This window comes from Lampetra planeri, chromosome 27 (genome assembly GCF_965212315.1).
Source record: "Lampetra planeri chromosome 27, kcLamPlan1.2.h2, whole genome shotgun sequence".
Lineage (NCBI taxonomy): Eukaryota > Metazoa > Chordata > Hyperoartia > Petromyzontiformes > Petromyzontidae > Lampetra > Lampetra planeri.
Window position 1 is genome coordinate 816,234 of NC_136133.1, and position 27,714 is coordinate 843,947.

The following is a 27,714-nucleotide window of genomic DNA, read 5'->3' on the forward strand; positions in this document are numbered from 1 at the left end:
ACAGGTTTTTGGGGGATTTAGATCGCGTAAATATATAAATGTGTCATTAAACCCGCCACCACCCGACACAGCCAATTAGTAAGGTTTGTCACGTAAACAAAACATGCCAATTCGTTACAAGTACATCACACGGTGTGTTGGAGAATAAATCCACAACCTTTACAATTGTAAATGTCACTGTCAATGTCATTGTAAATGTACAATGCCGCAACTCTGTGCCTGAGCAAGGGTCCCACCGGTCTGCCAGACTCACGCGGCGCCCGCACCGCAAGCAGCTTCACTGCCAGGCCAAGCGGCAAGTTCGCTCGGAGAACCAGCGCACTCCGGATGGATCTACGCTGGCGGGCCGGCGATTCTAGTGATAACCCGCAGGTACCAGTGCCACCACCCAATGGGTTCAGTCCCACCACCCGCCAGGACCAGCCAGGGCTCGTTCACCTCCACATGCGAGCGCACAGTCAAGTTGTCCCGATGGTGCGGGGCTACATGTTGGTCGGTCAGCAGGGGCGGTGGAGCAACATCAATTTTGTTGGACTCTCTTTGAATGTTCACGCGTCTATTCTCCCCGCCTCCAACTTGCCGTGTCTCCACCTCCCCTCTTGCAGCGAATCCCTCGAAATGTCCGGGAATCCAAAGCTGCGGTTGTCCGGCCCGGATCTTCGTGATCCCGGTTAACACGTGACACGTGCTGCTTTAACTGTGTAGTCACGTGTGACAACATTCGATCACTAAATGAATATGTGCGTGGAGAAGTGTGGTAAACTAACCACCGCGACCTTAACCCGCAGGGCGTAGGGTGGCCCTCATCCAGCAGTGGATTGACAAAAGGGCTGTACGTGTGCCATTGGCACCAGATCATTTGATTGCATGTTCCGGCACCTCCGATTAGCACGGTTGGGTACATACGGTGCGAAAGAAGTTCCACATACACACATACAAAGAGCAAGGCAGACAGGTTTTGCAGAGACAAGTGTGTTTAATGAACAGACATAAACAGACACCACACCCTGAGCAAGCACTCCTCAGCCCTCTTACTCTTCACGCAGGGCACCTTCCACTCACAGCAATCGACATTTTAAAATAATTATTTAATGAGAAATACATTTACGCACTCTTCCCTTAACATTTTACAACGGAATTTAAGGCATTCGATTACTCTTTACGAGTTCACTTGGTGGCCGCAGTCACTTGAAGACTTTTGCAAATGACTCACTCCAAAGACGCAGATTTTTGTTTCCCCATACAGCCACACACTACACTTCTTTCTACCAGATCCTGGAATCAAATACATCGCCAGTGCTGCCTCCCTCAGGCCAGAGGCTGGCAGAGCATCACCATCCTGGATCTGCCGTGATGCTGATGTTGTCCTGTCTTAACAAACTCATTTCAAGTCGGGTGGCGAATTTCCCATCCCACTACATTTCAATGGAAGTGGTATTACAGCAACCCCGCTTCTCCATCTCACGAAAGAGGTCGCCTTTGCGATCGGAGCTGCTCTCGAACAATGAGATACTTGTGCAATTAGGCAGAAGGAAGTAAGTAAGGTGCGCGCCCCTGGTTAAATAGTGCGCGACCTCTCGCCCCTTCTTCACTCGTCGTTGGGGACGAGAAGTTGGTACTGGGCGCCGGCGCTGCGCAGGTGGAAGATCTTCACCGCGGCCACGCACACAGCGGCCACGGTCAGAGCAGCGGCGAGCGCGTACACCATTCCGGATAGCGCGCCGCTCACTTCGGAAGCTGCGGGGATAATAAACACGGCAGTCACAACAACAACAACAACAAGTCCACCCCGCACCCATCGGATGGACGGGTCTCAGCGGCGCATTGCGAATGTTTTTGTTTACATCGCTAATCGTATCGCAATTGTGCTATCGAATAGCAGGGGCGGTTTCTTCATTAGGGCGATTGGGCGTCGCACCACCAATGTCATTCAACCACAGAGTCACGCTAGCCGTCACTGTGCCGCTGGATATAGTCCAATCAGCGTCATGTCACGTTCTGTGGAGTACCGCCTCTTTTTGGGCGATTTCACTCCGGCTGAGAATCGCCCCGAGTGGTCCCATAGACTTACATTCAAAGATGTTTTTTTTCGAACGGCGGGCGCTGCAATGCATTCTCTATGGCTTCCGGGAGGGCTCGCACTAACGTGCTTACGTCATCATACGTGCTAACGTCATCATACGTAAGCACGTTTCATCCAACAATATTATTTGTCGCCACCTAGTGGAATCTTTAATAAAAGAAACTGAGTGGATTGTAATAATAGTGAGTATAGAAACAAACAAGATGTATTGTAAGATTCACTTTATTTTGCATTAATATTAAAGAAGTGAAGTTGCCTTTACATGCTTAAGCGTTAATTTATCCATTGCACTAGTCGGACCTTATCCTTATCAATCATCCAGACATTTTCTCCCCCTGAGAGATTTTGCAGGAGCCGCCACTGTCGAATAGTCAGGTCACTTAATGGCAGCAACGCGAGATGTTAACGGTGAAGAATCCTTGAGGATAATGATACCACCCACGGAACTGCTTCTGACGTCTCCCACGTGGGATCTCTCTGACACAATGCTCGATGTTTTGAAGCTTTGAGTCTGTAGAGAGTGGCGTTCCACATTGTCAAGCTTCTGATCTATGATGTGACCCCGAATATTTACGATGGTGACGTGGGGTAGGAGAGACATTTCTGATAAGAGGAGATGCTCTCATGAAGAGATTTGCGCGCCAAGATTACATCGCAAGCTAACTCCATGTTGTGTCAAAGTAAGATAGAATACTACTTTATTAATACACCAATTTATCCCATCAATCTAGCCATATGGCACGTATTGTGGAATTTCCATCACCGACTCAGGATCCAATGTCGATAAACACTGCTCCTTCGCCTCTGTTTAGAGAGACAATGACTTTTGATTTTGAAAATCGATCTTTAAAAATGTTAATTCAAGCAAACTCGCTTCACTTCTATTGACAGCGACGAAATGAGCACTGCCTATGAATGATTTCATAATTGCTGCTTTTATTTAAAGTCTTATTTTACATGGAGATCGCCACGTTTAAGGGTTGTGCAGAAGATCACAACATTTGTACACAATCGCAGCAATTTCTAGGGCTGCAATTGATATTATGCTTTGATTCTGCCGCTTGGTTTATCAGAGAATCCTTGATGATTTGTAGATAATTGAGGAATCCATACACCGTGACTACAATAGACAATATGATTTCTGAACAGCAGGGTACTGGGAAAAAATGTAATATTGTTCTCAGAGGGATATAATTTGTCATGAAGCTGCCCCACCCCTAACCCACTGTCCCCACCCACCAGTACCGACTGCTGCACATGCACTCTCAACCTCACCCATCTTCCACAACCCCCGCCACGACCCAAACCAGCCCAATCCCGTGTCCAAAGGAATGCAACTGTCCTGAAGAGGAAGGAGCGGGGCCTAAAGAGGAAGGAGATGGGGTCTACAAAGGAAGGGGGCGGGGCCTGAAAAGGAAGGGGTGGAGTGTAAAGAGGAAGGGCCAGGGTCTAAAGAAGATGAACCTTCCCTGTTGATTCAAAGTAATACAAGGAGAGTATCAAATACGTGCATCCGATGCCTTATTTTCCATGGGAAATGTAGACTTTTTTTTATTGTTAGCGAGGTGAGTTAATTTTTTTTCTATATTCTTCCAACGTATCGGAGATAACCGACTGATGAATCAACGTCCGTTCACCCTGGTGCGTCTTGCGGAGCAGCACGGGGCCCTGGGAGAGGTCCACTTTGTGCTCGGCGCGATTCTCCGGGCCGACGAGGTCACGCACGGAGCGCTTGGACCGCACGCACCCTCGCCGGCAGCGCGAGCTCACGTCCGAGATGTTGCACACGCGCACGTTGCACTCCAGGTACACCTGCCCAGGGACATCAACAGACACCGATGTGTCTATGTACATATACTTGAACTTCTTTCGCACCATACATAGCCAACCGTGCTAATTAGAGGTTCTGATAGTAGTCGTAGTAGTAGTATCATTTGTTTAACCAGGAGATGAGATACAGGCCTGTTGAGGCATACCATGTTACTTTGACCTCTTTTTAAAGGTTCACCTGGCTTACATGAAGTCAATAAATAGACGAGGAACTCCCTGCACAGGTGTGCATCATGTACATTCCACTGGAGTCCATTGCAGGTGATTTATTTCATTTTATTTGGACAATGGCACCAGCACACAATGGCTTACTCTTGCGAATAACGTCATGGGATCTTTAACATCCAATGTATTAACATACTGTTACTACACCTGCAGTATTAATCAGGGCGGCTGCGGGCTTTGGACCATGAACCTCTGCAACGAGCGGCTAGTGTGCCACCGCTAGACCATGCCAACCGGCGTGTTTGGGCCATGCCATGGACAGACTGGCCCATTTTTCGAAAAACATCGCATTTTGTTTAACATCCACTGGGATTCAGACGACACGTTTTTTTTTGGTTAACACACACACGGTATTCACCAGGGCGGCCACGGGAATCGTACCACCACATCTTGAGATTTTCTCTGTTTGAGAGCTGCCTCAAAAGCATTCACCACTTTGTCCTGACAAACATCTGGGGGGGGAGGGGGGAAATACTACTACCGTGTACTTTAGGATCTATGAATTCAGGGTCTGCACATCTGAATTGGCTCTCCACAAGCGTACCCCATATCACTGTACATTTGAAACATCGGAGAGGCCACTTCATGTACGAATGACATCTCGGATGAGGGCTCGTGAGTCTTGTATACCTGGGATCCGCTGAAGAACTCCACGCTCTGGAAGCTGAAGTGCTGCCTCTTCTCGTCGCCGCTGTAGTAGGTGGCGTAGGAAGGATCCACCTGGCACCTGCAGTCGGCAGACAAAGAGTCCACAAAACACAAGCAAGTTCAGAGGAGCAAGTTGTAGCATACACGTTCATAATTACAATTTGAACAACCACATTCTCAGTTTAACACGTATTCTCAATTTCTATAACTATTTAAACTTAATTTTTACCAGGTAAGGCCCACTGAGATATTTCCCTGTTTTTCAAAAATAATTAGGCTATCACAAATGATACCCTAATCAAGTGGCTTATCATGCCGAAATTTATAGCAGCCAAATACTCTAAAATACATTTTCGAAATGTGGAGGACCTGGAGAAAAATCCATGTGATCACAGGGAGAACGAGACACACAAACTCCAAATATACAGCAGCAGGCGTCAGGGTCGGGATCGAACCCAGGCCTCCTGCAAACCAGGCGAGGTAGTTAACATCTCCTAGCCAACGTGATGATTATGAGAGAGAGACACGCAAACTCCAAATATACAGCAGGCATCAGGGTCGGGATCGAACCCACAACCTCCTGCATGCCAGATAGTCAACATCTTGCCACCACGGCACCCAACTTCGATTGAGCCCTTGGCTTTCTCCTTGATTCAGAATATTGATTAAGGTGGTAGCATTTAGTTCGAAAATTGCACGTAATTTATTTTTTTCTCTCTCATTTGTATTGCCTTATTTATCCCATGAGCCTAAATGTGTTAGTTGCATATAATTACCATATAACTCGCACAAATCATTAATCATCAATAATGAAAACGTGCACGCATGATACAACGCATGTATCATGAGCTTGAAATATGGTTTTAATCGCTGGATCATCACATTGCCTGCTAGCCATACAAACGGGCCGTCCAATACTGCTGTAGGGGTGTCAGGGGAAGGATTCCCACCAATAGATGGGTTAGGGGGAGGGGTGATCGAGGTGATATAAGGAGAGAACGGGGGGGAAAGAGGGGCCTTTGGTGGGAACGGGATTGGGACGGCTGGCGACAGGTGTGAATGGAAGGAAAGGAATAAAGGACGAGACCCCTGCAATCTCGTGTCGGCTCATCTCTACATTTGGTGGCAGCGGTGGGATCCTAATGGCTACAAAGAAGAATCCTCGCGGGAGGGAGCCGAGGGAGGAGGAAGCAGGGGCCGGGGATCCTTCACATCCTGGGCAACAAGGGGGCCTGCTGTCAGAAGCAGCAGAAGGGGGCCCGGATCGCCTGGAGGATCGCATGGAGGACCGCATGGCCCGCGTGGAGAGGGCGCTCCAGGAGCTCTTGCAGAGGCTCCCTATGGGGGGCCCGCCGGCACCGGGACCCCCACCCCCACGCGTACTACGGGAGGAGAGGCCACGGGAACCGGACGCCGACCAGCCGGCCGGGCAGGAGCCGCAACCAACCTCGTCACGCCAGCCGCCGCCGCTCCCGCCAAAACCCCCAGGGCTAAACACCCAACACGGAGAGCAGGTGGCCGGACGGCCGCGTCGGCTGGGGCCCGTCGACAAGTTTGTGGCTGAGGAAGAAGATTGGGAGGAGTTTGTCCGCCGATTCGAGGCTGCCTTCCACGCTCTCGAGTGGACAGACGAAGAGGCCCTACGAGCGCTGCCATCTGTTCTGGGCAAAGAAGCACTCTCCTCTTACACCTCCCTTCCCTCGCACAGCAAGTCCACGCTACAGGCGGCCTACGAGGCTTTGGGGGAGATCTATTGCCCGGCGGAAGGAGCCTTTAAACGGTTCCAGGATCGCCAGCGAGGGGCTAAAGAATCCCCTTTAGCCTACAGGGGGGCGCTGCTCGTGTTGGCGAGGAGAGCTTTCCCTCGCCTGGCTGAAGAAGCGCTCGAGGACCTCGTGGTCGAGCACCTCATCGCCTACGCTTGCCGCGCCGGCGTTGTAATGCCCGTAGTGACGCCGGAAGAACGCACCTCGCTGTGGGCTGCCCGGACCATCCAAGCCCACGAGCAGGTCATGGGCCGGGCGCCACCCGTGGGCCCGGTGGCTGGCGCGGCGGGGGGGAACAGCCGAGCCGTTGCCACGGCGCTACTTGGTCCAGCGACACTAACCGCCGAACCTGCACCGTCACCACAGGCTGCCGGTGGGGCATCTGGGGACGGACCGCCGACGTCTGAGACGGAGCCATCGCTACGGGAGGTGTACGCGGCGATCCGGGGACTGGCGGAGCAGAGGGACCAGCCGCCGCGTCGCTGGCAGCCGCCTCTACAACATCGCGCCGAGCCCCCCCGACGCAACGCCCCGTGGGTCTGCCACCGTTGTGGTCGCGAGGGGCATGTGGCGAGGGGGTGCCGCACGGAGCCGGAGGCCGCCAACGTCACCTGGAACCTGCCGGGGCCGAACGCCGACAGGAGCCAGGCGAGTGACGCCGTCCCACCCGGCCTCTCGGGCGGGCCGGGTAATTACAATTCCGACGCCGCGAACTCACCGGGAGTCTCCTCGGGGTGGGCGCCGGTGGTGTCGTTTCCCGGTCCCCGCTGTTCTGGTCGGGGGAAGGGGATAGCGCCGGGGCCTGTGGTCGCATCGCGACCCGGAGTGGCGTCGCGAACGGACGTGACGTTGCGTCCGGAAGTGACGTCGCGGTCGGAAGTGGTGTCGCGGATCGCGCCGGGAATTGCGCCGGGGCCGTGGACCGCGCCTGGAATCGCGCCGGGGCCAGGGACCGCGTCGGGGATCGCGCCGAGGCCGGGGACCACGCCGGGAGTCGCGCCGACGCCGGGAGGGACGTCGCGGACGGAGGTGACGTCGCGGGCGGAGGTGACGTCGCGGGCGGAAGTGACGTCGCGGCCGGCAGCGACGTCGATGCCGGGCGTGACGTCGCGCGCGGGCGGGGTTTCGCGGGCGGGCGTGACGTCGCGGGTGGGCGTGGTTTCGCGGGCGGGCGTGGGTTCGCGGGCGGGCGTGACGTCACCGGCGGGCGTGACGTCGCCGGCGGGCGTGACGTCACCAGTTACCTGCAACGCCGGCGAGTTGCCAGGGGCAACGGCCCGGGGGCGGAGGCAGCCCACACGATTGACATTGCGCCCTGGAGCAATTCCACGACCCGCCTCACCACCGCTTTGCGACAGAGCGAGACGGAACCAGGGGGACCACGCCCCCGTGACAAAGGAAAGGGAGGGGCTCACGGGAAGGCCCACCCCCCAGTCCCCACCGCCCCCTACAATGGGGGGGCCCCCCCACACCACAAGGGGGGCCCATCCTACGTCACCTAGGGGGGGCAATTTGCACTACATAGAGAGCCCAGCCCGCAACCCAGGGGTAAGCCCACACTATGTAACAAGGGCGTGTTCACCCTGCTGTGACGCACTCCAAAGGGAGGAACCCCATCTTCAGTCCATCCACACCCATCCCCCATCATTTCACCATGCACCACAGGATAACGAGACGCCGCCTGGTCAGTGGCCGGACTCAGCCACACAATGGAGGAAGCTGGCAAGGCGGGTGGTAGCGGCCACGTCAGGAACCTCGGTCCTGGTCGGTGAAATCGCGGGAGTGTCGGCACGTATCTTGGTCGATACGGGGGCATCAGCCACGATCATCTCGAGCACCATGCATGAGATGCTGCCGGATAAAATCCGACCTTTAGTCCCCGTCAAGACAACGTTCATTGCAGCAAATGGAGGCAGCATGGGCTTCCTGGGCCAGGTTGAAGCCCCGATACAGATTGGGCAGCTTTCGGTAGCAGGACCCATCCTTGTCTCCGCAACGTTGCCCGTACCCTGCCTGTTGGGGACGGACTTTCTGAGGCGGATGCCAATGAAAATCGATCTGGCCAATGGGCGGGTGGAAGTCCAGGGAACGCATCTCCATTTCCTAAAGGCGGAGGGGGCCAGCCGGGGTGTACCCTACGTGCAGGCTCTGGTCAGTAAGTCTGTCTCCATTCCCCCGGCAGCCCAGATGCTGGTTCCGCTGCAATATCGGTCCCCCCTCGTGACAGCCCGACCAGACTCACCCATCCTGGTGTCTCCGGCGTCAGCGGCCATGGATCGTCATGCGCTGGTGGGGGCCGAAACTATTGTACAGAGGAACCAGCATCTGTTCATTCAGGTGCTGAACACCTCCGATAGAACAGCGACGGTGCAGGAGGGAACAGTTCTGGCCCACGTTAGTCCCTTGTCACTAGGAGCCCCAGGGACAGAGCCCGAGCTTGTAGGCAGCATCAGCCAGTCCGAGGACAGAGGGGCCAAATCGTGGATGGACCAGCTGGCGGGGCCTGAGCCGGGATTGCCGCCCGACCAGAAACAGCAGCTGCACTCGTTATTGCAGGAGTTCTCAGACGTGTTCAGCCGGGGACCGTTCGACCTAGGGCGCACAAATCTGTCACAGCACCACATCAACACGGGAGATGCCGCACCCCTGCGCCAAAACACATATAGAATGAGCCCAATGGAAAAAGGGCACATTCAACAAGCGGTGCAGGAGATGCTGCGGGCCGACATAATTTCTCCATCCTCGAGTCCCTGGGGGGCACCGGTGGTCCTAGTCAAGAAGTCAGATGGGTCACTGAGATTCTGTGTGGACTTCCGACGCCTCAATGCCGTCACGCTGGCCGACGCATATCCCCTACCACGTATCGACGACTCATTGGATGCACTGGCGGGAGCAAAATTTTTCAGTACGCTGGATTTGTTGTCCGGGTTCTGGCAGGTCCCACTAGACGCGGACTCCCGGCCTAAAACAGCATTCCGGACACCACAGGGCCTGTTCGAGTTCAACTGCCTGCCTATGGGCCTCCAGACGGCGCCGGCAACGTTCCAACGCATAATGGAGTTGGCCTTGGCAGGCCTCCAATGGGAAACGTGCCTCATCTACCTGGACGACGTCATTGTTTTCAGCCGATCATTCGAGGAACACATTGACCGATTGCGTCAGGTGTTCCTGCGGTTCCGGAACGCGAACTTGAAGCTCAAGCCGTCGAAGTGCCACCTTATGCAGTCGTCGGTACGCTACTTGGGCCACGTCGTCAGTGAGTCGGGAGTGGCTACAGACCCGGAAAAGACGGCCTGCGTGAGGGCCTGGGCTGTTCCCACAACGGTTCCGGAGGTACGCCGGTTTGTGGGTTTCGTTTCTTACTACCGCCGGTTTGTGCCCAACTTCGCAACCATTGCCAAGCCCTTGCACGTGTTGACGGCGAAGAACCAGAGGTTTTATTGGGGCCCTCTGGAGGAAGAGGCATTCCAGCAGCTGCGCTCACGTCTGACAGATGCACCACCATTGGCCTTTCCGGATTTTGGCCTCCCCTTTATCCTGGACACGGACGCCAGCGATGTGGGCATCGGCAGTGTTTTGTCGCAAGTCCAGCAGGGTCGGGAGGTGGTTATCGCCTATGGTAGTCGCGTGCTTTCATCAGCGGAGCAGCGCTACTGCGTCACACGTAGGGAACTCCTGGCAGTCGTTCACTTTGTGCAGCAATTCCGACCCTACCTGTATGGTCGCAAATTTACGGTCCGCACTGACCACGCGGCCTTGCAGTATTCGCTCCGCATCGACCAGCCTTCGGGCCAGCTGGCCAGATGGATAGAACGCCTGCAGGAGTACAGGTACCAAGTAGTGCATCGCAAAGGGACCAGACATGCCAACGCAGACGCATTGTCCCGACTGGTGCCCCAGGGCCCTTGTGCATGCACCACAGGCGGGGCACGCTGCAAGGAGGCGAGGCCGGAGGGGACGGTCATCGCTCCTGTACGCACGGCGGAGGGCGCACAGGGTGAGGTCCAGCTGACCGACCACGACCTGGGGCTGACCTTGGATGATTGGAGACGGCTACAGCTGGAGGAAGCCCCACTGCGAACACTACGCGCCTCAGCAGAGGCAGGGGGGGAGGAGTACATCGTATGGGAGGATCTCCTCATGCGATGGGACCCGACAGGGCGCCGGCGATGCCTGGTAGTTCCGGAGTCGCTGCGTCAACAATTGGTTATGGACGTACACGGCCGCCAGCTGCTGCACCTGGCAGGGCGGAAGACACTGCACACATTACAGGGTCGGTACTTTTGGCCAGGTATGACCGCTGACGTGCATCGATGGGTCGCTACCTGCGTCGAATGTGCGCGGCGAAAGCCGCCACCCCGGGTAAGCCGGGCGCCCCTACAGCCCATCACGGTGACCAGGGTCAACGAATTGGTTGCGTTGGACATCTTGGGACCGCTGCCGGTCACGCCACGGGGAAATAAATACCTGTTGGTCGGAGTCGAGTACTGCACGAGGTGGCCGATGGCGTGGGCCCTCCCGGACCAAACGGCACAGACCATCGCCGATGCCTTCGTGGGAGGCTATGTCCTTGATAAGGGGGCACCGGAGCGGTTGCTCACGGATCAGGGCAGGAATTTCTCCTCACAGCTATTGAAGGACGTCTGCTCTATCCTGGGCACTAAAAAGGTCCGAACATCTCCATATCATCCCCAGACCGATGGGATGGTAGAGCGGCTTAACCGCACCATAGCGGCCATGCTGTCCCAAGTGGTGGACGAAAACCATTCCGACTGGGACCTCCACATTCCATCGGTCTTAGCGGCGTACAGGGTGGCCCCACACGCGGCGACGGGGTTCTCGCCGTTTTTCCTGATGTACGGACGGGATCCCGTTCCGCCTATTGAGGTGCAGCTGACGGACATTCCGGCAAGAGCCGACGCATGGCCGAAGGCACTAAAGACCTCCCTCATTTATTTGAGAGAGGCCCGCCAGGCAGCCGAGGCCGCATCGGCCGCGAGCCAAGAGAGTAATGTACGGATACGGGAGAGGACAGTGACAGCCAACCCCTTTAAAGTCGGGGACCAGGCATGGCTACACTGTCCTCAGGTGCCGGTTGGCCTCTCACCAAAGCTGCACCGACCCTGGAAAGGGCCGGTCGAGGTCATCAAAGCACTCCGACCGCAGTGCGTCCAGGTCCAACTGGGTAAGCGACGATGGTTTGTACACCCCACCCGCCTTAAGCCATACATCTCTCCACCGTCATCTTCACCAACATCACCACCAACATCACTGCCAACATCATCATCATCCCTACCCAGGCCAAGGTCGCCGACCACCACGCGCCGACCGGCAGGGGGTTCGGTGCCCTGTGTTCCCTTGTCACCTACAGCACCCCATGTGAGGCCTGACGGAGCGGCGGCACGAGCGGGGGCCGGAGAGACAGCAGCGCCAGGCAAGGCGACACCGGCACCACCGAACCAGGGACCGCGACGAGAGGGCCTTCGAAGGAGGGGGCCGCCACGGTCATCTGCTGCCTGTGGATGTCCGGGCTGTTACGGGATGCTGGCTGGAGACCTGGGCAGGCCGCGCAATTGATTTGTTGTGTTATATTGCATTGTATGGTTGTGGGGGGGGGTAAGGGCTGTCGTCACTGTCAGTGGTGGGAGGCATGGGGAGACTTAAATGGTCCATGGGGGAGGCAGAACCGAGGACGGTTATTTTTTCTCCGGGGGGGGGGGGTGATGTAGGGGTGTCAGGGGAAGGATTCCCACCAATAGATGGGTTAGGGGGAGGGGTGATCGAGGTGATATAAGGAGAGAACGGGGGGGAAAGAGGGGCCTTTGGCGGGAACGGGATTGGGACGGCTGGCGACAGGTGTGAATGGAAGGAAAGGAATAAAGGACGAGACCCCTGCAATCTCGTGTCGGCTCATCTCTACACTGCTATTGCATGCAGTATTGGACGGCAATATGGAATGAAATGGAAACTGTTATTTTAAAAAAACGAATTCAAAGTTGAACGAGGGTCCACCTTGTGGTCTGCTTACAGAACTGTGGCTGCTTCCTCACCCCCACTTCCGATTAGCACGGTTGGCTACGTACGGTGTGAAAGAAGTTCGCCGTACATAGATACATACATAAAAAAAGCATCGCTTTCGTTATATTTTCTCTCACCCATCTCTAATTATGACGTAGGACTCGCTGTCGGCGGTGCCTGGATTCGGGGAAGCCTTGCACGTCTCCAGCAGGAGCTGCAGGCTGTTATCGTAGGAGTTGAGCAGCACCTGGTGAAACAAGAGGAATGCTTGGTCGTTGGGTAGAAGTGAAAGTGGTCATTGGGTGACCCGGCCACTTGGGAGTCAGCCAAGCGCACAGTCGGCACGCCGTTCACGTAGCTGTGACGACTTCGGTTGAGCCCTTGGCTTTCACCGGCCCACACGACCGATCCAGCAACCATGTGATGGCAGCCATGGGCAGTGCCTCATGTCACGCTGCCGTGCGACCGTGAGCGGTGGGCACAACGCAAGCTCGTCTCTCCAACCTCTGCGTAGATCGGGGCTCCGAGGTCCACCTCGAATGGGTACGCGCGGACGGCCTGGCTGAAGGCCTGGCTGGTGTAGATCGCGATGCTCAGGTCGAAGGTGCCCGAGCTGTACTTGTCGTACACCCTGCAGCGAGACGGGGGGCGCACAGACACCCGCATTGCCACGTCAGTGCACGCGTCTTACAAGCGAACAGGCACCGCCACCTGAAGGTCTCATAATGAGCCGCGCGTGCCGAGATGTTAACTACATCGCCTGGTATACAGGAAGTCGTGAGTTCGATCGCAACGCTTACACCTGTATACATTTTGCATGTCTCTCTCCCCGTGGTCATGGGGATTTTTCTCTGGGTCCTCCGGGGTTTCCTTTCACATTTAGAAACGCGCGTTTAGGTTATTTGGCCGCTATAAATTTCTACACGATAAGCCACTTCGTTGAGCTATCATTTGTGAAAGCCAGGTCGCGTCTGAAATAGAGCTACATAGCTCAGTGGGCTTTACCTGGTAAAATAAAAATAGCGTCGTTTTATATTTTTTGAGCAAGAATTGCAATCATGTTTTCCCAGGTGCATGCCAGGCTCCCTGTCGCTCATCGTGAATTAATAACTGGGATTGACACAAATACATTCATTTGTACCTTGTAATCATACAATGTAGATTACAAGTGGCTGTTGTAGTTATTATGCTTGGATGGACTCAACGAGCCTTATGACTCTTCATTCAGGAGGGACCTGCCATGTTTTTGCAGTAGGGTGGCGATGGTTATTGCATAGATTCTAAATGAGCAATTTTGGTAATTTTGGCAAGTGTGGACCATTGAATTATGCCACGGGATCTCATTAACGGCCAACTGAACAAGCAGGTGGCGCGTATCATTGTGGTGAACACACCAGGCAACCAAAATCGAGTTTTTTTTGGGTTAGATCACGTAAATATATAAATGTGTCGTTAAAACCCGCCACCACCCGACAGCCAACTAGTAAGGGTTGTCGCGTAAACAGAACGTGCCAATTCGTCACTAGTACAGCACTAGTGTGTAGCGTAGTGTATAGTAGTGTAGTGTATAGTAGTGTAGTGTATAGTGTAGTGTATAGTCTAGTATACTAGTACAGCACACCGGTGTGTTGGAGAGCCAAGCCACAACATTTACCATCTGAGTACGACGTTTCGCCAGCAATTACAACTAGCTTCATCAGGCGACAGCCTGGTGAGTGGAGTCGTAACAGCACTCACCAGGCAGGTGAGTGCTGTTACGACTCCGAGGTGGCGAACGCGCGACCCCCAGGCGAGGTCACCTGGGAGCGAAGCTCGCGATGACCCTTCCCTCGGAGCCGATGTAGCAGTTCATGGGGATGCGCAGCTTCTTAGCACTGGTTCCCGACACGAATCCGTACGCGGTGTTCGAGTAGTGAATGTTGCCATCGTGTGCCTGGGGTGGGGAGAGGGATTAAAGCAAGGGCGCCTCCAGCGCCTGTTGTGCACAGCCACGCTCGATCCACCACTGAATTGCCTCCCCGACGTCGTCACCATCCCACGTGGGTCTTGTGATGCCCCGGTAATCGACCTCTGTCTCTCCTGCACGTGATCTAAAATCTGACCCCTCGGTGTCCGAGGGTGGCTCTCCCCCTGTCTGGCGTGTTGCCTTGTCGACTGCCAGTCCGTCATGGCTCTCGTCAATCCACCCTCGCCCCTTTCTCTCAGAGACGTCTCCGGCCCAAGCCGAACTTCAACTTGTAACTCCCCGGTCAATGTGTCGTGTCTCTGATGTGCGCGTTTTGTGCTGCCAAAATGCTTTTGTTCTCTCGGTATAATTCGTCCGTCCGTTCGTTCGTTCGTTAGTCGCGCGCCTGGTCAGCGAGGGACCAGTGCGCCAAACGTGAGACCTCTCGCGTGAACTTCTCTCCCTGCCGTACACCACGGATTACGGGGAGGGGCTCCCCTAGGTCGACTCAGCCTGAAATGAGTACCTGGTGTAACGGTGTGTGAACATCGTCACTGGGGAGACAAAGGCGGCCGGGCGTGGTGCTGGCCAATCCACCCCCTCGTGTGTGCCGTGTACCGACCTTCACATGTGCTGCTCGCTAACAGCGCTTTGCCCCAACAGTCTGTTAATGCCACTGGGAGTCATCGTTGTGTTTGTGTGAACACGATTCTGCGGATAACCTGTGCGGTGGAGCCACAGCCGAGCAGGTCGGTGTGCAGGACCAGGTGCTGCCCCGAGATGGAGCCACGGCACGAGGGGTCCTCCAGGTGGACGTCGGACGGCGCGAGGCCGAGCTCGCTCAGTTCGCTCAGCGGGATCTGCAGCTCCATGTAGCGCGACGTGCAGTTCATCAGCTCCGCCCGTCTCGCCGCCGACGACGACGTTTCTGATGATGTTGGCGACACGCAGTGGAACAAAGCGGGGCAGAGTATTCAGACGATACTCTTTTTGGTTCTTTCGGTAAAGTCAAGTAGGCAGAAAAATAAAACAAAACATATTTATTATAAAACCAAAAATATTTTTAATATTTTGTTTTATTTTTCTGCCTACGTGACTTTACCGAAAGAACCAAAGAGTATGGATTCCTGCAGTCACGAAAGCTTCAAGTCAAGATTATTCAGACGGTGGCGCGGTTATGTTTCGGGCCGGCTGGGTGTAGAGACGTCGGGTGTTTGTGGAAGATGAGCACGGCTGGCTGCGTGCGTGCGCGCCGCGTGCATGCACCCAGTTCGTTGAAGAGATCGACGTGTACATGTCCACGGTTAAAATGAGGTATGCTCAGTCATTAGCTCTGAATCCCCAAAAGTTGTGTTTCTTACCGGCAGCAGCGGAGGTCGGTGGTTCTGCTCCACGTGGGGGTGATGATGATGGCGGTGATTCCATTAAAACAACAAAATGCAAACATTGATTAACACTTGGGGTGACATTTCTTCCGTGTCAGTGATTTATTGTTTTTGTCTCGCTTGTTCAAGGCAAGAGGTGAGCTACGCTTGGGTGTCGTCGTCCCCCCCCCCACCCCCCACACAAGCAGCTGCTTGAAGTGGAACTATTGGAACTGTGGAACTGGAACTGTTGGAACTGCCTCGGAAGAAACGTGCGGAGCAGCACCTCGCTGGGTGTTATAAATGAATGGGTGGCTCCTCTCACTGCCCCGACCATGGCACGACGTAGCACGGCCTGGCGTGCCAGGCAGGGCAGGGGGGAGGCTGCTGTGTCACGCGCAGGGAGTGGGGACGAACTGAAAGCTCGTAACCGTTAACCGGTAAAATAAACCGGTTTAAGAATCAGAATCTCTATGCCCGGAGTAATCCGATTGAGCTCTGGCGCTCTTTCTTCGCACGCGTCCAAAGGTCGTGAACTATGAAATGAGATGGTCAAGCAGGAGGGGGGTTGTGCTATAAAGACGAACGTTCGATATCACAATGCACACTCACTGTCATACAGAGCTCAGTTGAGAAGCCACTCGCACCAACAACATTGCAGTGAACGCACTCGTGGTGCCGATGGCTCGGCTGAAGGCGACACAGTCAGAACAGACACGCAAACAGAGACGGTGTTCTTCGTGATTACCGTTCAAAACACGTTTAATTTTCTAGTCCGTCCTCTACCCAGCAGAGTCTAGCCTCCCAAAGCACCAAGACATGACCAGCTGTGTCGAAGTCACTGCCATGGGTACCTCCGGTACTATTACCGCAAAGGAGCATTTGGGAATGGACGAGGCACCCCCAAGTTTGTTGGGGGACTGTCATAAGTGATGGCTGAGTCGTCATTAGGGTGGCCGAGTTTTCAAACTAATTTCTTGAGAACTGCCTTTTCTGCCTTTAGTCTGTTGTCCTTCCCTCGTGCACCTCCGATTAGCGCGGTTGGCTACGCACGGTGCGAAAGAAGTTCAACGTACAAACGACCGCGGTCACTGGCGTGCTAACACAACTCACGACGGGCCCCATCAACCTTGGAAATGTCTGTCCCGTCTCAAACGCTCCTCGATGCTTCAATACAAAGGCCACCACCTTATCCCAGGGAACGTTGCTTTGTGGTGTACCACAAGGCTCCGCCTTCGTCCTCCGCTCTCCTGACAACGTCTCCTTCCACTTGGCCAAATCATCTCCAGTTCGGCAGTGGCCACCGTCGCTACGCTGATGACACCCGGCTCTGCCATGAACAGCGATTTGTTGTTTGTTGATGTGTGATCGATGTGTGTTGATGTGTGGTCAATGTGTGTTGATGAGTGATCGATGTTTGTTGATGTGTGATCAACGCACTATAAATCAATGGGGGGGGGGGGGGTTGCACGTTGAATTCACTTCTACCGATTTCGTTTTAGATGTTTGTCCACGTTTCCATCGCAAAATAGACGTTTCACGATTATCATTATGACGAGTGCACGTGTGACTATCACTTTTTTTAAAAAATGACAACTACTTTTAGAAGACAATCAAAATCACTGTTACGAACGCCGCATTATTTCTCAACGAGGCCCACTTTGCTGGCGGCGCCCTCAAACCCCCCCAGTGTCTGTCAACAATCGGTCACCTCGTCGGCAACATGAGATTGAGAGCCTCCGTGAGTTTCAAACTTACGAGCAGCGCCTAGTGAGACGAAAGTCGCGACCGCGACCATCAGCAGCGGGCAGAACGCGAGTGGCATGGCGAGAGAAGGAGCCGGGCAGCCGGCAGCCCGTTCCGTCTCTTACTCCGTGCTTTCGTTTTGCCTCTCGGACTCGGACGCACCCACACGCCGTCGTCTTCTCGGCGTTTGACGAGCGTCAGGGTGACAGGTGGAGGTCGCAGAGTTGTGCCGTGGTGGTTGATGGGAGATCGTTTGTGGCGGCTCTGGTGGGAGGGGGACAAAGGTTTGAGGGTTCAAAGCTTTGTGATAAGGTGTTTGGTTCACGTCAGATCTTACAGGAACTCAAATTGTCTGGCATTTCCAGTCCTCGTGTGCCCTTTTTCATATTCATTTACATAAATAGTAAGTATCGTAGCCTGCACGCCAAACCACCCGGGGCATTCATTCGAAAGTCAACTTCCCCCTGGAACTGTGTGTCATCTAAGTGCAAGTCGATGGCCAGATTAACAACTCAAATGCAGTCACGAGGTGGCCTAGTGGTTCAGAGATCAGTGCACTGAGTTGGCACCTCTGAGCACCTGAGTTCGAATCCAGGCAGCCGCCTGGGATTAGACTGCATTCTGCAACGCGGCAAGTTGATGGCGGTGTGCTCACGGACAAAAAGTCCTCGCGTATAAACGAGGTTCTACCCTTACTTGGATTCAATTCCACCTCTGAGAAGGAGGTTATTGGTTTGGCTGCCATGCATCCAAACCTTCGGTTTCATGTGCCGAGTGGGTGGGGAAAGTGCTTCCAGCTACTCCTGTTTGTGGCCCAGAGGTCAGTGGAAGAAATCTCCTCGGAGGTGGCTCTGTAGGCTCTGCTTCCCTGGGCCCTTCTCAAACCAGAGGGTCGCACTGCTATGCAAGGGACCCGCGTGGGAACGTCATCACGTGACGTGGTGCCGATGGCACGATGAGAATAGAATTGAGAGAAAATTACCAAACATTCAATAAGTGAATAGAAATACAAGGCATCTTTTGCGGCGACATTTTAAAATGCTCAGTTCATTTGGATAAAATCACCAAGTTGTAAGGTAATGTTATGGCTTAGTTTGGCTAAACAGCTCGCATCTACCAACTTATATTGGTAAACATACACGTGTACTTATCTTCATGAAGTAATATAGGGTATTCACGAATTAAAAGTGTTATAAATGCAGCATCCACACACTCTGTAAAGCCGGATTGTGTATGTGTCAAATAGCATTATAACTCACAGAAGGTACAGACAGCTACATAGTGCCGAAGTTATTGATTATTTTTTTTAATCTTAAACAAAAAATAATTGATTAATTGGCACTCGTTCTAAAAATGGCAAGACGCCTTCAATCTGCCTTCCAAATCGTGGGTAGCTCAACCCAGTGTACGACCAGTTGTGGCACAGTGACGATGTTGATGCCCGTGGCATCTTCAAATCCACGAAACCCCGTCCGCCTTGAACCACGCAAGTTTGAGGTGTACGCGTGGTCATCCCCCCCCCTCGTCGTCTATGCGAACGACAATGCACGTGTTTCTTACGATAATAGATCGCTCAATTGATCGAATCAATAATTAACGCACTGATCAATTATCCCAAAAGTTGATAGTTACAGCTCTATCTAGCTGGACACTTTAGGTGCCGTTTGCTGCTAAATATATGGCAGCATATAGGGTTCGTACTCCTATAACGCGATAGTTGCGTTCCTGAAGAACACCGCGCTATGGAAAAATTGCGTTATAATAACAACAACAACAATTATGGGGTTGGGGGTAGTAGGTTTCGAAAACACCAACATGACTGGCACATGATAACTTGTGATACTATTGTTGATTTTCATGTGTTGCTTTAGAATTATTGCAAATCGAGACGTATAATGTAGGGTAAAGCACAGTCCGCGATAACGCGTGAGACGCGTAACGCAGGCTGAGCAAAGACGGAGGCACGTGGGTAGCATCTAGAAGCATCCAGCAGCATCCCACTGCCTCGTGTGATGACGCTGCGCTGGACGACCGCTTATTCCTACTCGCGCCACGAAGTTCTGTTCACTCGATCGCATTCACGTAAAAATAAAAAATGTGTTCCCTAATATATTGATTGCGTTGCATCCAGTTCACTCCATGAAATCAGCAGAACGATCTCTATACAGTTATGGACACCATCGCGATATAAATAGCGTATCGGCATGCATTCAGGGGCTTGATGAGAAATACTGCTTACGAGGTGTTTCCAAAGAACAGCATGCCAGCTGCAGACCCTTTTCTGTACTCGACTAGTCGTGGCTGGCTGGCATATCAGATTCATTGCCGCATCGCCGAGTAAGAAGAGAGGGCAGCCCTATCTACATCAAACTGGCTTGCGTACAGCTGGACAGCGCAATGCAGAACGGGAAGCAGCGTCACGGCTTTAGCAACAAATGCGTGCGCCCTCTTTGTCAATCTGCACTGCAGCGCGAGGAGGACTTGCCCATGCCAGCGTGCTCGCCTGAGCGGGTTCGTGAAAGCGGTCGGGGTGGTCAGGACTGGTTCAGATTCGCACGGTTGGCCACGTACTGGTGCCACATGAGTTCGACCGTCCGCACGCATCACGCGCCACGAACTCAACTCGGGTTGGCGGAGTTGTCGGCGTGACCTGCAGCCCACTCTGCCACTGCTCCGAAACACGTCGCCTAGGAACAAACCGCCGTCTACGTCTGCGTAAGATGTTTACATTAGAATAATACGAATGAAGTAGCAAAATAGGTAGCAAACTAGTGTCATTGTAGTGCGTATTTAATGTGGCGCTGCACTCTGATGTTGTAGGAAAAAACATTTATTAAAAAGTCTATTTAATTAAGTAGAACGTGTTGTCTATATTCATTTAAAGTTGCGCATTTTGATGTGACGTCACATTTCTCAAACCCCCCCCCCCCTCGTCACACATCGTCACAAATGTTTGACCCCCCCGACCCCTAGGTGCGTGACGTCATTTATGGATGGCCCCCATCCCTCCGTAATATATAAAATTTGAAAAAAAGTTCACCAGCCATTGGCCCCACGGCCTTGGGAGTGCATCGTAATTTCAGAACAAGCGATGCCTGGACTGGTGGCGCTTTGCTTGAATCAACGTGGCCAGCAAACAACCCACACTGCACAGAGACTTTTATTCTGGCATTCATTTCCCTAAACCTAAAGGAAGGTGTCTCCCTGTGGGGGTTGGGGAAGAAACTCAATCTTATAAAATATATATAATAGTGGCACATGTGCCAATACGGGCACAGAATAACAAGTTCTGTCGCGCCTTAACATGCCGAGCCGTGACCAGGGCACTGAACAAACAACTTGAACACAAATAAAGCACGTGGCATGTAGTGCGTTCCAGCGAAGAATGAAATGTAGCGACGCGTGTATCTATAGAAAAAGCGAGGCATTGTGAGTTAGGTTTGCGAGTGTCGGTAACGGCTCGGATGCGGGTGGGGGGGTGGCGGTGCCACGCACGTGCGTTGAACTTCATTCGCGCCGTACGTAGCCCGCCGTGCTAATCGGAGGTGCGGTGGAAAGGAGCGTTCCAGGCGCGTGGTGCCGTTCAGCCACGGCTCGAGGGTGCGGGCTCCCATCGTCGCTTTGCCACATGCTGAGGTCACGGTGCGCGTAGGGCCAGATTCATTTTCCATCCGCAGTTTTCTTCTTAAGCCTTGTAATGTGGTAATTTCACGTTATCACTGATTTTACATGTACAGTATATACAATGAAGATGAATGACGCAATGGGAACGCATTTTATTTTCAAATCATTTTATTTTCACACGAAAATATATGAATCGTGATACAAGAGTTACAGGTGATAACAATAATGCGTTTACCTGCATCGACACATGTGTGGGCCAAGCAGTGGTGGGGTGGTTGGCTAATTGAGCTCCGAGCCAAGCAACCTGAATGTAATTCTAGGCCGTAGGTAACATTAGCATGGTAACATTAGCATGGTAACATTAGCATGGTAACATTAGCATGGTAACATTAGCATGGTAACATTAGCATGGTAACATTAGCTCAGTAACATTAGCATGGTAACATTAGCATGGTAACATTAGCTCGGTAACATTAGCTCGGTAACATTAGCATGGTAACATTAGCATGGTAACATTAGCATGGTAACATTAGCATGGTAACATTAGCATGGTAACATTAGCTCAGTAACATTAGCTCGGTAACATTAGCATGGTAACATTAGCATGGTAACATTAGCATGGTAACATTAGCATGGTAACATTAGCATGGTAACATTAGCATGGTAAAATATGGACAAGCAACGTCCACGGTTGATGCAGTTATGGATGGGTGCTGAAGGGCTGTCAGGTTTTTTTTTTACTGCCACTACACTTCTACTCGTCTGTAGACACCTATAGCTAAAAGTACACTGTAGATAATTAATTGAAAATCGATGTTTATTGATCAGATGTAACCCGCTACCGTGATTAAGTGGCTTAAGAGTTCAACTTGATTACACAGCCACGAGGCTCATGGATATTGAATTGAGAGCCCACCAAAGTGATATCCACGGGGGCGGGGGGCAGTACAGCCCTGCTTTTGATAAGCGATCCGCGTAGAGTGTGAATATTCTTCTCGGGATGCATGTGCGTTCATCAGGAACCCTGGTTTCCCCTGAGCAACACAACTTATGAAGATCTCATTGGTCTAAAACCCTCCCTGTGAAAACACGTTCTAGACTCGGCGAGATTCTCCCGGGTCGAGATTGGGATTATAACATTGATATTGGAGTAAGGTTTGGAGAATGAAAATAAACGAACGCCCCTCTATGGGCCAACGGAGAGCAGCCACTCTTTGTCCGGATCCGTGCATGTCCCACTCAGTCATCGATCGGTATGATGAGTTCGTACTGAGTGGCTCTGGAGTGGATACCGTAGAGTTTCACCACAGCCACGCAGACGGCAGCGACGGTCAGAGCAGCGGCCAGCGCGTACACCAACCCCAGCGCCGAACTGCTCAAGCCGGAGACTGCGGGGACCAAAGGTTAAAAGGTCACAAGCGATCCGTTGCATTTCCAAGCTATTAAATGTAATTAGCACAAAGTAGCACAGGGTGGCTATGCCTGGTATCTGACCAAAAAAAAAGCAGACAATTCTATATGTTCTTTGGTTCTTTCGGTAAAGTCACGAAAGCTTCAAATCAATAATTATAAATGTTATTTGTTTGGTTCTAGCATAGCAGGTTGATTGGCAGGTATATAATGGATACGAACATTACACACAAAGTGCTTGCCACAAATGAACCACAATACCTTGCTAATCTCATCAAGGAGCATAAACCATCACACGAACTCCAGTCACCCTCGCAGCGACTTTTGGCTAAAGCCATCGAAAAAAGGCGGTCACCGCATCGCGCGCTTTCAGATGCGCTTCTGCGGACGTCTGGAACGCTCTTCCTTCCGATATTAGGAAGCCACTGGAGCTATGCTCGGTTGGCTACGTACAGCACGAAAGAAGTTCAACATACACACACATTTACGCAGATGGTAGCCGATCGGTAAGGAGGAGCTCACCCTGGCGCGTCTTGCGGAGCAGCACGGGGCCCTGGGAGAGGTCCACTTTGTGCTCGGCGCGATTCTCCGGGCCGACGAGGTCACGCACGGAGCGCTTGGACCGCACGCACCCTCGCCGGCAGCGCGAGCTCACGTCCGAGATGTTGCACACGCGCACGTTGCACTCCAGGTACACCTGCCCAGGGACAGTGGTGAACGTGGAATGGTATCAACACGGAGATGTTGGGTGGCATCAACACGGAGATGTTGGCGTGGGATATCGCGATGTGGTGACTAACCCTTCCACGATTAGATGCATTGCACGAATTCAATTAATATCGCAGTCAATATTTATTTTGAGGAGTGTAAAAGTTTAAAAAGAGAAATCGACATAATATCCCAGCAGGGTTTCACTCTGGAAATGACTGAGACGTTCCCATACCTGTCAACCCCTCATCAGTGCCTTCCGTATTACAGACCAATTCAAACCTTGTTGGTCACCCCGTGCCCCCTTATACATCTCAACGTTCATCCTACAAAGTCCCATCGCGAGGGTGAGACACAAACAATAGACGACTGTACGCCACATGGACCTGAAACTCAATTTCCCTGTACAAGAATACGGGTCAACCGTATTGGTGAACAGGTATGTGTTCCTGGGTTATATGTTAGATATTTAAATCACCAGGCCTGTGCCGTAGTCATCCGAAGTCATTAGGGAGATTGATATCTGACTGGCCTCCGGTACATGCCCTTTTGCCTTTTGGGTTCCGACTTCACCGACTGAATGATTGAACCCCAACGACTTGATGAACCTGCACGAAGCAGGGGGTATTCTTACTGAGATATAAGACGTTGTGGTTAAATAAGAAGGGGTGTAAAGGACAGAGGGTGAAAGACAAGAGAGGCTAAGGGTACATGAGCCACAGACTTAGGAGAGGTGGATAGCATCACGAACTTACGATCCCATACCCCGACACAAATAAATGTGACCGTGACTAAAATTCATTGAAAGAAGAGTTCATTCGACTCTGCAATATTCCGGTGACAGATTCTGGAAAATGTCAGTCTGCACTTCACAAGCATCCCATTCATGTTCACAATGTTTAGGAAATCCCACGCACGCGTGTAGATGCATCTGCAGACCAACATCAAATCATACGGGGCGCTTTTAACATGTTCTCATTCCGCAGAAGCCCCGAGTGTATTGGAATGATCCTGAATCGGCTAAAGGGAGGCCTCGGAAGAGCTTACCTGGGATCCGCTGAAGAACTCCACGCTCTGGAAGCTGAAGTGCTGCCTCTTCTCGTCGCCGCTGAAGTAGGTGCTGTAGGAAGGATCCACCTGGCACCTGCCGTCGCCAGCGAAAGAAGAGCCAATGAGCACACGTGAGCTCGGCGCGAACACAACGCATGACACACATCCACCTTTTTGACGTGTGATTTCCTGCCACCCCTTTCTTAAGCCAAACAGCAATGGGAGGACTGTCGTCCACCGAGCTTTCCAAGCCTGCCAAATTGCCTCCGTGTGAAGCGTTAGAATTGGTTGATCGTCACCCTTAGGCAGTGACAATCTGTGCCACAAAGTGATCAATAAAGCCCCTGAGGTGCAAGAAAGCAGGAAATGGTGATGGCTATGCTGCACTGATGACCCCTATCAAGAATGAGACCGTTGTACAGTTCTCTCATGGGAAATGCAAAACTCTCCGCTGTGTGCGACTGTGGTCACCCAGAACGGTCAATGGAATATATAACGTCTGAGTGTCCAATTCACAAATATGAAGGAGGCATCGTCACGGCGATGAAACGCCACTCCGCTACTCCTGACGCAATCATCTGACTCGACCACCTCAATGTAAAGTTGCAGTTGTCTCCACCTTACATCAACATCAGCCATGAGAAGATGTCCCCTGTTGTCTGTTGCTGTCTAAAAATAATATGGCCACAATTTTGATTCTCTCGAGTCTGTGTGCATGATGCACACAGTACGGTGGTGTCACATGCACACAGAAAAAGTGGCAGTCGTTTTATTTCTTCTCTCACCCATCTCGAATTATGACGTAGGACTCGCTGTCGGCGGCGCCGGGGTTCGGGGAAGCCTTGCACGTCTCCAGCAGGAGCTGCAGGCCGTTATCGTAGGAGTTGAGCAGCACCTGGTGAAACAAGAGGAATGCGTGGTCGTTGGGTAGAAGTGAAAGTGGTCATTGGGTGACCCGGCCACTTGGGAGTCAGCCAAGCGCACAGTCGGCACGCCGTTCACGTAGCTGTGACGACTTCGGTTGAGCCCTTGGCTTTCACCGGGCCACGCGACCGATCCAACAACGCAAGCTCGTCTCTCCAACCTCTGCGTAGATCGGGGCTCCGAGGTCCACCTCGAATGGGTACGCGCGGACGGCCTGGCTGAAGGCCTGGCTGGTGTAGATCGCGATGCTCAGGTCGAAGGTGCCCGAGCTGTACTTGTCGTACACCCTGCAGCGAGACGGGGGGCGCACAGACACCCGCATGGATCAGTGACCATATCTTGTTTACAAGGAGACCTCTTTTGCCGCAAATGTGCACCACACTAACTGGCTGTTTCCATAGAAATGTGGAATGCTGTTATTGTTATCATCATCATCATCAGTCTTTGTCTACATACTGCTGGATGAGTGCATCACTACGCCTTCGCCAACCCTCGCCATCCGGCACTCCACGTGACCTTATCTCAATTGTTCCATCTCTTCTGCTGCGGTCCGCTTGCACGCGTAATGCTGTCATACTTATCTAAAGTGTGATTCAGGTTACGGGTCACATGGTACCATTTTTCAAACGAGAAACTTAGAGACTACTTCAGTTCTATCGGGGTGTGAATGAATGTTTTTAAAACACACCAAGGTCTCGATTATTTTTGGAAATCGCACCATAACAAAACAAAGTGCGCAGTTAGCTTCCGTTGCGTGCGTCGCATTTTGTTGACAAAGAATCGTAGCCACCGACAAACACATTAGCATTTGCAATTGACGCTAATAATATCTGCTCGGCCTTCCCCTCCCCCCTTCTTCTCCCCACTCCTTCTACTCCCTTTCTTAAGTTCTTGCCTCACCTTCCCCTGCCCACATTAAAGTACACACACACCCCGCTCGCGGTCCCCACTCGGTGGGGCAGCAGCGAGCCAAGTCTACCCCCGCCTGTGAACTCAGGAGGAGAGAATTTGGGACTTCTGTCCAAGGGATTTCTGCACCACTCCCCAACCCGCTACGTCGCGGTTTGTGCTCCCTACCAGGACTCTTCTGAAATATATTTAAAACATTTTAAAAAATCTGCTCGGCCTGTCGGTTATTTATCTCGTATATAAAGTGAGACGTTCGATATATTGGTGAGTGGCTGCTGCTGCTGCTGCTGCTGTTATTACCTGGGCGCGAAGCTCGCTATGACCCTTCCCTCTGCACCCAGGTAACAGTGCATGGGGATGCGCAGCTTCTTGGCTCTGGTTCCAGCCACGAAGCCGTAGGCCGTGTTCGAGTACACGATGTTGTTGTCGTGTGTCTGTGGAGAGATAGACAGAGAGAGACAGAGCGCCTCCGATTAGCACGGTTGGCTACGTACGGAGCGAAAGAAGTTCAACATACATACAAAGCGCAGCTTTGAGAGCGTGTTCCCTTCTGAAGCCTTGCATGCAGTGTACGTGGAACGCAAATCATCACCAAGTGGCGGTAACCACATGACGGTGCTTTGCAGCGAGGCAATACGCATCATCACTTTATCTCATCACTTTCTCACATCGCGTTCTCTCTCGTCACTTTATATCTCTTTCTCGCTCTCAATGCAGTCGTGTAGAGTTCAAAATGCGATTCGTGGACAGCCAAAAATCGCGGATGAGCAAATGCGGGAAAAACGAGGGAATACTCTAATACACGGGCACTGCACGGATACAAAGTGTCACACGTTGTATCGAACACACGTACCTCCAGCGTGGAGCCACAGCCGAGCAGGTCGGTGTGCAGGACCAGGTACTGCTCCGAGATGGAGCCACGGCACGAGGGGTCCTCCAGGTGGACGTCGGACGGCGAGAGGCCGAGCTCGCTCAGTTCGCTCAGCGGGATCTGCAGCTCCATGTAGCGCGACGTGCAGTTCATCAGCTCCACTTCCCGAACTGTGAACGGGTGAACGTGTAGGCGTGCACGAGATTGTAACGTTTTTTGGGGCGTATTTGTTATTACGGTGCCAGCCGTCAGTTTAACATGCAGTAGCAGGCTCAGGCGAGCAATAATATCCATAATAAAGGTTTTTTTGGGAGGGTTAGAGCGCGTATAAGTAAATGTGCCGTTAAACCCACCACCACCTGACATGGGTGGTGGCGGTTTAACAACACATTTATATTCACGCGATCTATTATAAATGTGTCATTAAACGTGATCGAATCTATACAAATAAAAATAAACCTTTTGTAAACAAATTGGTGTTCACGTAACCAGACGAGCACTGCGGGGTGCTCGTCCGTCGGTGGTCTCTGAGCCGGCGATGGGGATCCACGTTTCAGGTGGACACCAGAAGCCCATCCGTAGGGCAGCTGCCG

The 27,714-nt window shown here is 52.6% G+C and overlaps 3 protein-coding genes across 3 annotated transcripts in view; 1 reads left to right on the plus strand and 2 right to left on the minus strand.

Moving 5' to 3' along the window:
- Window positions 1-956: 956 nt before the first annotated feature.
- LOC144727951 (CUB and zona pellucida-like domain-containing protein 1) lies at window positions 957-17,906 on the minus strand. The gene is made up of 9 exons (XM_078607100.1): window positions 17,638-17,906; window positions 15,877-15,900; window positions 15,238-15,443; window positions 14,370-14,503; window positions 13,075-13,201; window positions 12,708-12,817; window positions 4,769-4,865; window positions 3,721-3,895; window positions 957-1,737 (listed from the first exon to the last, which is right to left on the minus strand). The coding sequence occupies exons 1-9, from the start codon at window positions 17,702-17,704 to the stop codon at window positions 1,589-1,591; spliced, it is 1,089 nt and encodes a 362-aa protein (XP_078463226.1). The 5' UTR covers window positions 17,705-17,906; the 3' UTR covers window positions 957-1,588.
- On the plus strand, window positions 5,875-12,002 carry LOC144727950 (uncharacterized). Its single transcript, XM_078607099.1, has 2 exons — window positions 5,875-7,200; window positions 11,924-12,002. Exons 1-2 carry the CDS (start codon window positions 5,929-5,931, stop codon window positions 11,933-11,935), a joined length of 1,284 nt encoding a protein of 427 aa, XP_078463225.1. The 5' UTR covers window positions 5,875-5,928; the 3' UTR covers window positions 11,936-12,002.
- Window positions 17,907-21,399: 3,493 nt separating the features above from the next.
- LOC144727888 (uncharacterized) overlaps window positions 21,400-27,714 on the minus strand; it is a 66,655-nt gene continuing 60,340 nt past the window's right edge. The window contains exons 63-69 of the mRNA XM_078607025.1: window positions 27,104-27,291; window positions 26,551-26,684; window positions 25,502-25,628; window positions 25,203-25,312; window positions 24,415-24,511; window positions 23,182-23,356; window positions 21,400-22,637 (exon numbers count right to left, since the gene is read on the minus strand). Coding sequence (XP_078463151.1) covers window positions 22,489-22,637; window positions 23,182-23,356; window positions 24,415-24,511; window positions 25,203-25,312; window positions 25,502-25,628; window positions 26,551-26,684; window positions 27,104-27,291 — 980 coding nt within the window. The 3' untranslated portion in view covers window positions 21,400-22,488. The remainder of the gene's footprint in view (window positions 22,638-23,181; window positions 23,357-24,414; window positions 24,512-25,202; window positions 25,313-25,501; window positions 25,629-26,550; window positions 26,685-27,103; window positions 27,292-27,714) is intronic.